The sequence below is a fragment of the Haliaeetus albicilla genome, chromosome 21, assembly GCF_947461875.1.
Source record: "Haliaeetus albicilla chromosome 21, bHalAlb1.1, whole genome shotgun sequence".
NCBI lineage: Eukaryota > Metazoa > Chordata > Aves > Accipitriformes > Accipitridae > Haliaeetus > Haliaeetus albicilla.
In genome coordinates, this window is record NC_091503.1 from 23,362,832 (window position 1) to 23,375,500 (window position 12,669).

At 41.8% G+C, this 12,669-nt stretch overlaps 1 protein-coding gene across 1 annotated transcript; it reads left to right on the forward strand.

Annotated features, from left to right (window-relative positions):
- The first annotated feature begins 45 nt into the window (after positions 1 to 45).
- ALDH5A1 (aldehyde dehydrogenase 5 family member A1) lies at positions 46 to 10,458 on the forward strand. Its single transcript, XM_069809218.1, has 10 exons — positions 46 to 394; positions 529 to 612; positions 1,349 to 1,519; positions 1,816 to 1,932; positions 2,369 to 2,512; positions 3,394 to 3,537; positions 4,971 to 5,129; positions 6,490 to 6,659; positions 7,422 to 7,480; positions 7,641 to 10,458. Exons 1-10 carry the CDS (start codon positions 101 to 103, stop codon positions 7,844 to 7,846), a joined length of 1,548 nt encoding a protein of 515 aa, XP_069665319.1. The 5' UTR covers positions 46 to 100; the 3' UTR covers positions 7,847 to 10,458.
- Positions 10,459 to 12,669: the final 2,211 nt, after the last annotated feature.

Here is a 12,669-nt window from a genome sequence, read left to right on the forward strand (position 1 = left end):
GGCCCGGCCCCTCCGCGGCGGCTGCTGCTGCTGCTCCTCCTCCGGGGCGGTGCGGGCGGGCTCGGCCCGGGCCCCGCCGCCTCAGCCCGGGTGCGCGGCCATGGCGAGCCTCCTGTGGCGGCGGGCCGCCGCCGCCCGCCGCCGCCTCCTCCTCCTCCTTCACCCGCCGGCTCCGGCGGCGCGGCGCGGCAGCTGGGGGTTGCCCGCCGCTCTGGTACGCCGGGGCGGCCTGGTGGGCGGCCGCTGGCTAGAGACGCCCGCCTCTTTTCCCGTACAGGACCCGGCCAGCGGCGAGGAACTGGGCCGGGTTGCCGACTGCGGGGCGGCTGAGGCGAGGGCGGCAGTGCGGGCCGCGCACGAAGCCGGCGCCGCTTGGGGCCGCCTTCCCGCCAAGGTGAGGGGAGCGCGGAAGATGGCGCCCGCCCGGGCCGTGAGGCGGACGGTCCGGTCCGGTGAGGGAGAAGCTCGTCCCGAGCGGCGCGGCCTCCCTGCGGGCGGGAACCACGGCAACCTTGTCTGTCTCCCCAGGAGAGGAGCGTGTGCCTCCGCAGGTGGTACGAGCTGATGATGGAGAACAAGGAGGAGCTGGCGAGGATCATCACGGCCGAGAACGTGAGTAGGGCGGCGGGGCTCGGGCACAGCGCCTAAGGGTCCGGTGGAAATCGGGCCCGCGTTGTGGTTCGTGGTGCCCAAAAGCACGCATCGCCCTAAAACGTGGTCTTCAGGGCAGAAATGGTTGGTGTTTTGTCGGTGTCGTTGACTCGGAAGAAATGGCAGTGCTGTTAACGCAAGGTTCCCAAGCGGGGTTCGCTCGGGGTGCGTTGGTTTGCATGGCAGAGCAGTCTGGGAGCTCGCAGACGGGTATCCTTGTGGATAAAACCGTGCTGGAAGGTACTTCGGCAGCTCCTCTGTGGTGTCCCAGCTGCTAATGGTCGTTCGGTCCACGGGGTCGGACCTGGAGGTAGTCCAAAGTAATACTCCCCGAAACAAACGTCCCTGGCATAAACTTGTAACTGTCTTGCCGTGATTTGCGTCTTCTTCAGAATGGTAGTAGCAGCTAACTGCAGAGTTTGTAAATAAACACGTGCTACATTTGCTATTCCAGCTCCTTGTCTTGGGCAGGTATGAATCCAGGCTCAACATACCAAATGTTGACTACACAGTGACGGTGTACTGAAGCTGCACAACTATTGCTGCTGCTTTCATGTAATCCTTTTTGGAGATCACGGTGTACGTGATAGGGATTATAAAGTGCTCTAAAAGAACAGAAACTCCGAAATTACTTCAATTTGGTTTTATTGCTTCAGTCTGCCACTTACAGTGTACCTTCAATCTGATTTAATCAAAGGGGAAGCCTCTGAAAGAAGCAGAGGGTGAAATCCTGTATTCTGCCTCGTTTCTGGAGTGGTTTGCGGAGGAAGCTCGCCGGGTTTATGGTGATGTCATTCCAGCGTCTGCGAAAGACAGAAGAATCCTGGTGCTGAAGCAGCCAGTAGGAGTGGCGGCCATTATAACCCCAGTAAGCATAGCTGAATTTTTCAAGTCATGTGAAGGTTTTCAGCTCAGCCCACAGCATGAGGCTGTGGCCTTAGGGCTCCTCCAACCCTGGCAAACACCCCTGTCAAGCTTCATTTCTACCTTGTACTCGCTTCTTCCTGGATTGGCAGTGCTTCTTTGTAACGTTCACTTAGGACAAAGCACATCATGCAGGTCTGTTTAGGTTGTCACATAATTACAGAAAATGTCAGCTATTTCTGCAAAAACAGGAGGCAAAGTTTTCCCAAGTTTGATTGTACTTTTCTTTTCTCATCCTAGTGGAATTTCCCCAGCGCTATGATTACCCGGAAGGTTGGTGCGGCTCTGGCAGCTGGCTGTACAGTAGTAGTGAAACCTGCAGAGGACACACCTTTATCAGCATTAGCTCTTGGGGAGGTGAGCTTTTATGTTAAGCTTTACCTTAGCAGTGGACTGAAGTTGTAAATGGGGAGTCAGATGGGCTTTGAAGATAACTCTGGCCAGCTTCATACATGAAGAAAGGGCAAACTGGCTGACTTGATCCAGAAGTCTTAGTTTAGTAAGAGTCTTTGAAAGTTGCCTCTTACACGGTCTAGACCCTCAAAGAGGACCCGGCCATTTAGCTACACAAAACATATTTATATCTTTCCTTTGGTTACTTTGAATGACAGCCCGACCTTAAACTGGAGCAAAGCTGCTGTCTTGACACCATGGCACCTGTTACTAGTTGTGCTGTGCACTTCCAGCTTCCATTGACTTACAGCATGGTTTCTTCGAAACAAACAAATGTTAAGTGACTATTCCTCATACAAAATGCACCGATAATGCAAATTCTGTGTCTGTTTTGTTGCAGCTTGCAAACCAGGCTGGAATTCCAGCGGGAGTGTATAATGTTGTTCCTTGTTCCAGACAGCAGACACCAGCTGTAGGGGAAGTTCTGTGCACTGATCCATTGGTAGCCAAAATATCTTTTACTGGCTCTACAGCAACAGGAAAGGTACATAAGCGCACAGAATATACTTGAACATTATTACTGTGGTTATACTGGAAAGGTCAGGGGAAAGTGTGTGCCTTTATACAGAGCTGCCTTCTTTTCTGGCTGCTGTACACAGATTGTCCAAATAATTGTGTACTTCTTGAGATACTGCCTATGTACTTTAGTATCAGTACTTCACAGAAGGATGCCTATGTGCAACTTCTGGATAACTGCCCTTTATTAAATTATAATGTGAACAGTTCTGTACCAGATGCTCTGGTTTCATATCATAGGGTGACAACTTACTAATAAGAACACTGAAATTGAGTTTCAAAGGTACTATTTGGGAATGGCTTCTGCGGTTGAGAGAAGGTATTAGAGAAGTGAGGCCCTTGAATCTCTCCTATCAGTCTTGATCAATAAGCAATCTTGTCACCATCTCTAATGAAATCAAACTGCAGGGCATGGCTAGAAGGTGATAGAATTCTATGGGATGGCTGTATGCAGAATGAAGAAAAAGTCTGGTATCAAGGCAAATCTTAATCCCAAATTCTGTCAGATCTTGGAAAAATTTTGTAAGAGCCGTCAAGAATTTTAGTACCAAAAAAGAAAAGAACAAGCAAACAAGAATGACAATATTAGTGTATAAAAGCTTGGCCTGAATTGAAGTTGATGAAAATCCTTCTCTTCATTATTTCTTGGCCAGAATTTCATCTCTAAAGATTTTAATGAAGGCAATTAGTCCTTGTTTTTGTCATAGGAGAAAACAGATGGTCTAGCATTATAGAGAAGATCCAGATTAATTCTCTGCCAGAGTTAGTTTGATACTGCCTTCCATCTGTGGTTCCACAGTTCACATCTGGTAGAGGTACAAATTTCTGTGTCTCCTCTGTTGCCTACAGATACTGCTGAAACATGCAGCTGGTACTGTGAAGCGAGTTTCCATGGAGCTTGGAGGACATGCTCCTTTTATAGTGTTTGACAGTGCCAATGTGGACCGTGCTGTTGCAGGAGCCCTTGCTTCTAAGTATAGAAATTCGGGGCAGGTAAGAGTAACCTTCTTGTCCTTGTTTCTGGAAAGTGAAGAGCTATGCATATAGTTTAAGCTGTAAATAAGCTATTTTATGTAAAAGGAAAGCATAGGACACTTCATTGTGAAGAGAAAGATGCTGGAGTCACGCAGGCTCTGGGCACTCAAGCCAGTTCAGTTATCAACAATAACAACACTGTAAAATCCCATGTACTTTCACAACATACATGGCAGTCAATGGACCCCTCGCAAGAGCGTGAGAAGTGATGAGGCGTTTTGTCATATGCTTTCTTAGCATTAAATTCCTTGGAGAACTAGAACTGTGAAAAGACACCATCCTGCCTCAGTTCTCAGGATTATATTTTATAACATGTGCCTAGCTATTTCTTAAAATAATAGCTTCAAGTCTCATGATAAATGTTTCTATCTGTAAGACTGTGTGTTCAATTCAAGTCTTTTTGTGTGTTCTGAAAGCACCCAGCAGGAGTCAAGGGGACTGAAATCTGTTAAGACACTCATGGCTAGATTTTTCCACAATAAGTAGCTTAAAAAAAAGTGATAGGCAGGATTCAAGTGTACATTGCTTCAAAAGTATTTTACTTATGAGTCAAAAAATTTTTAAGAGCATTACTTTCCAGAACAGTCAGCTGAGCAGGGCTGTGTGGAGACTATTACTTCTACATGTGAACACGAAGTTGACGAACTCCAGCTTCGGAGAAGCAGCAAGTTTTCAGTTGGATTGGGAGGTCATTTGTTTGGGAAAATGTTGCTTGAATAACACAAGAAGAAAACAAGACTAATCCTGGGAAGAAAGAAAGGAAACAAAATAGAATGGAATGTGGACAAGGACCACTGAGTGATCAGACACAGACTGGACAAGATCTAACATAAAAGGCACCTCTGCTGCTGCATAGAAGGATAAAGTAGCTGTTACTTTTGAGAGACTGTAGCAATCAAAATAGGATGCAGTTAGAGCAAAGGGGTAGCACAAATAAGTAGGCCACTGAAACCACTTAAAAACAAATTCTAGGAAGAAAGCAAACTCAAACTCAATGAAGGAGTTTGAAAAAAAGACCCCACACCACCAAGTGTGATTTGAGGTTCTGCTGCTCAGTCCAGCATTCTGCAGTCTAATTAGAAGGTATTTCCTGCAGCTTCTGGACCTTGGTTGCGCCATGGATCAGAGTCCACAGAACTCACAAAACCTTTTCCCAGTGTAAGCAACTTAAATGTAGCAGTGTGGCATATTTCACACAGGTACTGACAGCTTGTTGAAGTTGTATTTCTAAAGTGAGAGGAGCGATGAAAGAAATGGCAAAGCTAGTACACAGCTTAGGATGATGGAGAAGAGGCAGAGGACAGAGTGGCATGAAGGCCAGAATGAATTAATGGATAGATTAAATACAATATAAACTACTGTTTGTTTTTCCTTTTCATGTTTGTTTTCAGACCTGTGTTTGTACAAACCGTTTCCTGGTGCAAAAGGGAATCCATGACAAATTTGTGGAAAAGTTTGCTGAAGCTATAAAGAGAGAACTACACATCGGAAGTGGGTTTGATGCAAAAACTACCCAAGGGCCACTAATTAATGAAAAAGCAGTGGAGAAGGTATAAACAAAAGATTTCATTTTTGACATCTTACTTTATGGGTCATAAAAAGGAAATTAACTTTAGATTTATATTTCACTTTTTTCATGCTTGTTTTGTTAGAATGTGTTTGCAGTGTGGCTGGAAGTGTATTCTATCCTCCAAGTCCATGTATACCTATAGATAAACAGATGTGGCCAGTTAATGCATCATGCCCCTATTTCCATTAAGGGAAAATGAGATTCCTCCTTAGGAAAAACTGATTCCTCCTGATTACTTCCTAGCTGTTCTCAAGAACATTTACTGAAATTGGATACACTGTGAGAGTTGTGTGCTGATCCTGCAATTCTGAAGCACTGTGAATGACAACTTACTTTGAAGAACAGTGCCTGTGTTTGGCAAAAGCTAAGCAGAATAATACATTGAGGTTAAAAATACCAGAGCTCTGGATGTTATAATCACTTGAAACCATACACGCATGGTTTGGGTCTTCTGTTTTGGATGACTCATGATTCCAAGAATTTTTTAATGTTTTTTTAATTGCAGTAAGTCACCTGTTCAATAATATATATAATATAAACTTCATAAGGTTAAAGATTATTAAATTACGCGGTTCATACTTTCTAAGATACTATGCCTCAGTTATATGCAGGCTTGGTTTGAATTCCATTATACTTGAATGCTGCCAGATTCTTTCTGTTTATAAAAGAATATGAAAGTATTCAGAGTTATTTGGGAGACAAAGCATACAATACTTTGATTTCTTTCTTTCATGCCTTCCCTTTGTGCATCACAAAAGTATAGTGTGTGTGTGTGTGTGTGTATCATATACATCTATATATACAAATAAGCAGTGTATATAGTCATTTAACTGCCTTTCTGTAATTTCAAAGGACAGTATTCTAGGTGGAGACTGCTACTTTAGTTTTCTCATTACTTTCTTGTCTGTGGATGAATTGTAGATGTAGGGGGTGGAAAATGTTCTTGCCAGTACTGTCTTGAAAGTTGTCTGTTTCTCTTTAAATGATGGTCATGTACTTCTGTTTTCATGGTGCTTGATCACGGAGATCAGGTATATTTCTTAGTCCTGCAAAGACTTTTTCTCATGTTAGAGGTCATCTTTGCATTTCAACAGAAAAGCTGAATCTTCAAAGTCCGTGAGACTGGGGCCATACTCATCATTTATCTCTCTGAAATTATGTCAGACTGAGAGAAAAATTCAAGAGAAGTTTTAAATAATATTGCAAATGGTGTTCTGCAAAGTATAAACCTCTCTTCAAAATCTTCTATTTAATACTGGAGAGATTATTTCTTCAGTGGAAAATATACTATTGTTCATTCCTAAATGCTGACTTTGAGATTTTTGTTTTGCATACCTCAGGTAGAGAGACACATTAGTGATGCAGTTTCCCAAGGAGCATCTATTGTGACTGGAGGGAAACGACACAGCTTGGGGAAGAATTTCTTTGAGCCAACATTACTTAGTAATGTTACAACAAAAATGCTTTGCACCCAAGAGGAGACATTTGGCCCTTTAGCACCAGTTATCAAGTAAGATTATTCATTTTCCAGATTAAAAATAGCAATTAAAAAAACCAATGAAAGGTTATTTTGAATAAATAAGATTTGAGTGACAGTTTGCCAAAAGATGTTTTTGTATGATCACACAAGTCTTCTAATAACACTGCAGTACACGTGAAAACTTACTTTGCATATGTGGTTTGTTTGTTTCTCTCTCTTGACCTGATTTTAGCATCCCTGCAGCTTTTTGAAAATTATTTTCTTTCAAATTGTATCAGCAGTCAAGCAAGGATAGATAGCAGCAAAACCTTCACCAACTTCATGATTTGTGGTATGAAGTAGGAGGCAGGAGTTTACAGTTTGTCATGTGATTTGCTAGTCCTAAGTTTTTCTGATGGAGGATGCCTTAGAGCTCTCTTTTCTCCTTAAAACCTTCCCTGCCTCCATCCAGAGCAAGTGGATGTGATGGAAGAACATACAGTTATCTCCAATAGTTGGGAGTGCTTGTGTAGTTGGGGAAATTGGTGGGCTATCCTGCGTGAAGTGAATGTTTTAGCTACCCGTATCTAGGGAGGATAAAGGCAGTCATAACTACTTAACTGCAGTTTAAATTAAGAGAAGTGGTAAAAACTCCTCCATTGTTTCAAAGTAAAAATTAAATTAGATGTTTAAAATACACTTTTGGAAAAAAATGCATCTTGACTTTTTTATTTCTGATAAGGCTGCTTCTTGTCAGCAAGACGGTAGATGAACTTCAGGCCTCATTTGTATTTTTTCTCTTTATATTGACAGATTTGAGACTGAAGCAGAAGCTGTTGCTATAGCAAATGCAGCTGATGTGGGTTTAGCAGGTATGCCTCTCTGTCAGATGAATGTATTTCTGTGGTTTTATGAGCTTCAGTGTTACGGGGTGACGATTTTTAATGGCAGTAAGTCTCTTTTTCACAGTTTTCTGCAATTGTTCTTCCAGATGTTAATTTTCATTCCTGTATCTCTGTGTCTGCATGGCAGGATATTTCTACTCCCAAGATCCAGCTCAGATCTGGAGAGTTGCAGAACAGCTGGAAGTTGGAATGGTTGGTGTTAATGAAGGCATAGTTTCCTCAGTGGAGAGTCCTTTTGGCGGGGTAAAACAGTCTGGCTTGGGGCGAGAAGGTTCAAAATATGGCATCGATGAATACTTAGAAATAAAGTATGTCTGCTTTGGAGGCTTATAAAAAACTTCAAAAAGCACAATCCCAACAGCTTGGAAAAGAGTGCTGTAGTTTTAATAAGCTTCTTGAACTAGAAATATGTATGAATGCAACTCCTACCTTCTTTAAAACTAAGCAACCCTGTTCTGTATGTGTAGAGATATTTATAGTATTCTGTGCTGCCATGTTTTTACATGTTCGGTTTTTCAGCAATGTGATCACAATGTCCATCATTTTTAGTAAGGAGTAGGGAAGAATGCACATTTATTATTCTTGGATTACCCCTGTGTAACTGGGAGGATTTGGAGACTTCTGCATAATGAAAATAGATTATAATCTATGGCAAGGGGAAACTAGACCACCATTTTCTACTGCCTCTAATGTTTCAGTGTGGATGTGGGAGGCTTTGGGGATGGCAGTCTCCCTTTAGAATTTTGTGTAAATACTCACATTTTCTAATGTGGTTATGTGACCTTCTTTTAGAAGCAGTTGTGTCTTTTAATTGTGGGAGAATCTGGTGCTTATGAAAGGTGAGGAATTGCTTTTAGGTACAGCTAGGCATCCATGCAGGCAAACGGACAGCTTTTTCAGTGTATGTTAATGCTGGCTGCAGAGCTGCCACCTGTTCAGCTTTGGGCTTCTGAGCAGAGACACGTAATTTGTGCCTAACAGCTTCCATGCCTGGGATCAGGTACAGCCATTGTCTGATGTTTGTGAGCCCCAGCAGTCCTGGGAAGAGGACAGTCCAGGACAAGGAGTTGCTGGCTTAGTGAGGGGCAGGAGGAAAATGGGATGCTAACTTGCAGAATTGCAAGGGGATACTGTAAGGGCTGTGTGAAGAAGGACAGGTGGTGATGCGATGGTACAGATAAACTCCCTTCCAGTAAAAGAACGTGACTCTCCTTCAGTAGAAGTACAGTCACTGATGTACATGTTGCTCAGTGTCTAAAGGAACATTACTCACCACCTCCAAAGAACATGACCAGATAGATGGTTCCGTTTGTTCCTATGGGCTTTGTGCCTTGAATTGGATGTGTGGTTACCATTAGCCAGGAAGGTTTAAAAACCTTTGCACCTGGCTAACTTGTGACCTAATAGAGACTTAAATAGAATTGCTTAGAGGTGAGAGTTCTACATCTCACCTCACTATTTTGTCATCTTCAAAAGATGATGTAAAGCTTCCTTAGTACAAAATAAACAATGCTGTTTAAACATTATTTTAATGGCAGTCAAAAGAAGCACTTTAAAAAACGTGCAATGTTAATTTGACAAACAGATCAGCACTGCAGAGGCTAAGGAGAGTAAGTTTTGTCTCCTGGATTGGTTAACTTTATTTAGTGGGCCTTTACCCATTAATTATTAAAAATAAATAAAAGGTGGCAACAGAGCTCTTCTTCCTATACACTAATGAATGTACCCTATGAAATGGGATATTTTAAGATATTTTATTCAATCAGGCAAAGAGGTACCAGGTAAGATGAGACTTGGCGGGGGGAAGCAAGCTGGAATTGAGTTTCACAGGGTTTTTTAAAAGCGCACATAAGGTAGCATTGACTGCTACTTATTATTTCTAAATATTTTTTATGGTTATATTTGTGTAACACTAGAGACCAGGCGGGTCTGGAGGACATTATCTGCCAGTAGAGTGTGTGTGCATCGTGCCAACCAAAGGGCAGTTCAAGGACACTTGCTGCCCCACCAGTAATTTCCAATGCATCTAAAATGCACATTTAAGATTGTGAGGACTTAATACTGCTATCAGTTGCAGCATATGTGCTTGTGTCAAGAAAAAAAAAAAACCACACCAAAACCCCCCCACCTATTTCTACACTAGTTGCAAGAAACTTTCTTATAGCCAACTTCTAAGCTTACATTACTGAACGCATAGGCTGCCTGAATTTGGGGAATACAGCGTTGTGGAAGAGGAATTTTGCCAGCCTTGGCTGCCAATACGTATTTCTTATTGGAAAGAGTAACTAGGTAGAAGCAGGTCATAACTTGGTGCCTGGGTACCACAATGCAGTGATGCAGGCACACTTAGAAGTATTGTACACAAGGTAGTTTATCTGCCACTGAAATTGCACAGACTGAAAATATGGCTGCCTGTGAACTGCAGTACAAGGTCAACATTAAAGTTACCTCATTTACTTGCTGTATGACAGTACAGTTGGAGGATAAATTCTTTAACCCGCTGCTCTATTCATCACAAAGTTATTGATCTGATGCATTGGTGCATTTAAAATGTTGACGTCTTTTCTGAGAATAGCACTGTTAAAATTAATGAGTAAATGTTTACTTTTTTCCTAGCAAATAATACATTTTACTATGCCTGATAACAAGCACAAACCATAATTAAAGATAAGGTATGTAATAAACTTTAAAAATACCTTTGTCTAGATTGGGTTGCGGTTGGATTCCAGCATAGTATCTTTGTGTCAGTAAGGTCTACATCAGTTAAGCACAGAATAATCTTAAGGTTGTCTTCATAGCAAAAGCTGTGATTCTTCAACAAAAACTATACTTGAATTCTCACACCTCAGTTATGTTGATTACACTTGTGATAGCTTAGCAATTTCTGGATATTAAAACTGTGATGGAAAAGTGTTTTCAGTTAATAAATAACTTCTATGAAAGCACTGGATTTTGTGGTCTATTACCTTCTTCAATGTTGAATTGACAACTGACAGCAGCCACATTAAGTTCAGTCTCAGATTTGCACAGAATTTTTTGTTCTGCCAGCTTTAGCACAGCAAAAAAAGACACTTCTTTGCATCCACATGGTCATGAGGTGTAAGATTTTGGTTACCCCCAATTACTGTCCCTTGAATCTAAATCAAATAGATGAGACTACTTTGACATACTAATATGCCATCATTTTGCATGCAAGTCTTTCATGCTGAATCAAACATTTTACTGCAAGATACAGGCTTTGTGGATCAGAGTGCCTTTCCCTGCTTTGAGGATATGATTACTTGCATAATTCTTTACTTCATTTATTCAGATTTAAGATACATTTTTGGAAGGTTTTTATTTCCATTTAGTTAATACAGTTTTGAAGCCTCAGAAGCTGTTTTCTAATTTCCCACCCAACTTAGTCATGGCCAGTTTCCATTTTATTTTCTTAACGTTACCCTTTAAACAGCTGTTGTTTGACTCCTGCTGCCTGTCTTCTGTGTAATAAACTCTTAAGAAACTATGTTTACCTGTTCTAGATATTAACATTTTTAGCTTAAACAGGCAGAAATTCTCTCCAACCACAGTGCACAAACTTTTTTTGGCAAGTCACTCTAGGTAACGCTGGTCCATTGGTACGCTAAGCTGGCAAAGTTACCTTGGGTGCTCAGAATAAGTGAGGGAGGCTCTTGATGCTGATAACACTGATCCAATACCAGTGAAGATGGACAGTCAGTCCTACTGGGAAGTATGTCAAGCCTGACCAATACCTAGTACTTAATTTTGTTTACAGTAGCTGGCAGATTGCACTTTGTTAGCTCTTGTCACCAAGATCAAGGAAATGTTTAAGCAGGCTAGTGTTCTGCAGTGTATCCATTTCCCAGACACTGGTGTTTTTAGACACATGGTGTGCTTTTATGATTAATAGTGCTTTCATGATTAAGTCACAGAACATAAACAGCAGTTTAAATGGGTTGCACAAGTAAAGCCGTTTTTACTGTTCTAAATCAATCAGGCACATGTTGGGAGTCGGGCAATCCTGTAAGTAAAAGAAGCTCCATGCGTTGACTTGGCACTGAAGTAACCATCGCACTGTAACTGGCAGAGTCCTAAGTGTAACTGGCCATGCCCTTTGTCCTAGCCCTACTGCTTATGGAAGAGTTGAGCTATCTTAAAGGAGAAGGTTTAAGTATGCTGTTCAGAAGCTCTAAGTTAAATTTTAGCACTTGTTTAAAGTGTTTTCCACATCAAAACTCTCCACTAGGACCTTCCAAGACATGAGAAGTTGGTGGTTTATTCACTTTATCAGTGAATGCTGAAGCTACTTAGCACAACCGGCTTAAGTTGTTTAGGAATCACTACTGATTACCTCCTGTTGCACAAGTCTCAAGGCCTTGCATCAGTCAACTCAAAGGGGAGGGAGGAGGCTACTGCTGTCACCAAAACGTACAGTGCAATACCAGACAGGCAGATTCTGTTCTTCAATAAAGGACACACTATATCTCACCAGCTCATTCAGCAGCCAGTATCCCCTTGTAGGAGTCAAGGATGAACGTAAGAGGTATGATGTAGACTGTGGCACCATGTATCCAAATACACTTAAAGTTGCTTTTACGCTGTATGTTTTTCCCTTGCAGAAAGACACTTGTATCTCACAGTACCTTTTATTATGATTTAGCACAAACTTTATGCACACTGATGCATGGATTTTTCTTTCCCAGTTCAGAAACAGGCAGCATCATCTACCCCTAGCTAACAGCAGTATTTTGGGTTATATTGCACACCAGTATCTCTGATTACTGCACAGCAGCCATGGTACTTATGAACACTCAAGTGTTGGATTTGCTATTAGTGCAACCACCACACTTGGCATGACAGCCGGTGATTATTTACGCACAGCCAGTTAAACGAAGTAAGGACAAGCACCACATGAAAACTCTTATTGTGAACTGCAGTAAATTATTTCTTTTTCTTCTCTCTCATGTACTGAATTATGTTACCTCTCAAAAAAAGACACTGTTTTGCTTTTGTCAGTAGGAAGGGATCAGATACTGCACTGCTTTTATGTTTCAGTACAGACATAAGCTATGGTATACAACGTACCTCTGTTAGCCCAACCCAAGTGTTGAGTCCAATACAGAATACCACATCTAAATGAGTACCTGACAAGTTCC

Coding starts and splice junctions, on each gene's coding strand:
- ALDH5A1 (XM_069809218.1), top strand. CDS start 101: ATGGCGAGCCTCCTGTGGCGGCGGGCCGCCGCCGCCCGCCGCCGCCTC. Junction 613..1,348: donor GGATCATCACGGCCGAGAAC/GTGAGTAGGGCG, acceptor ATTTAATCAAAG/GGGAAGCCTCTGAAAGAAGC. Junction 1,520..1,815: donor TGGCGGCCATTATAACCCCA/GTAAGCATAGCT, acceptor TTCTCATCCTAG/TGGAATTTCCCCAGCGCTAT.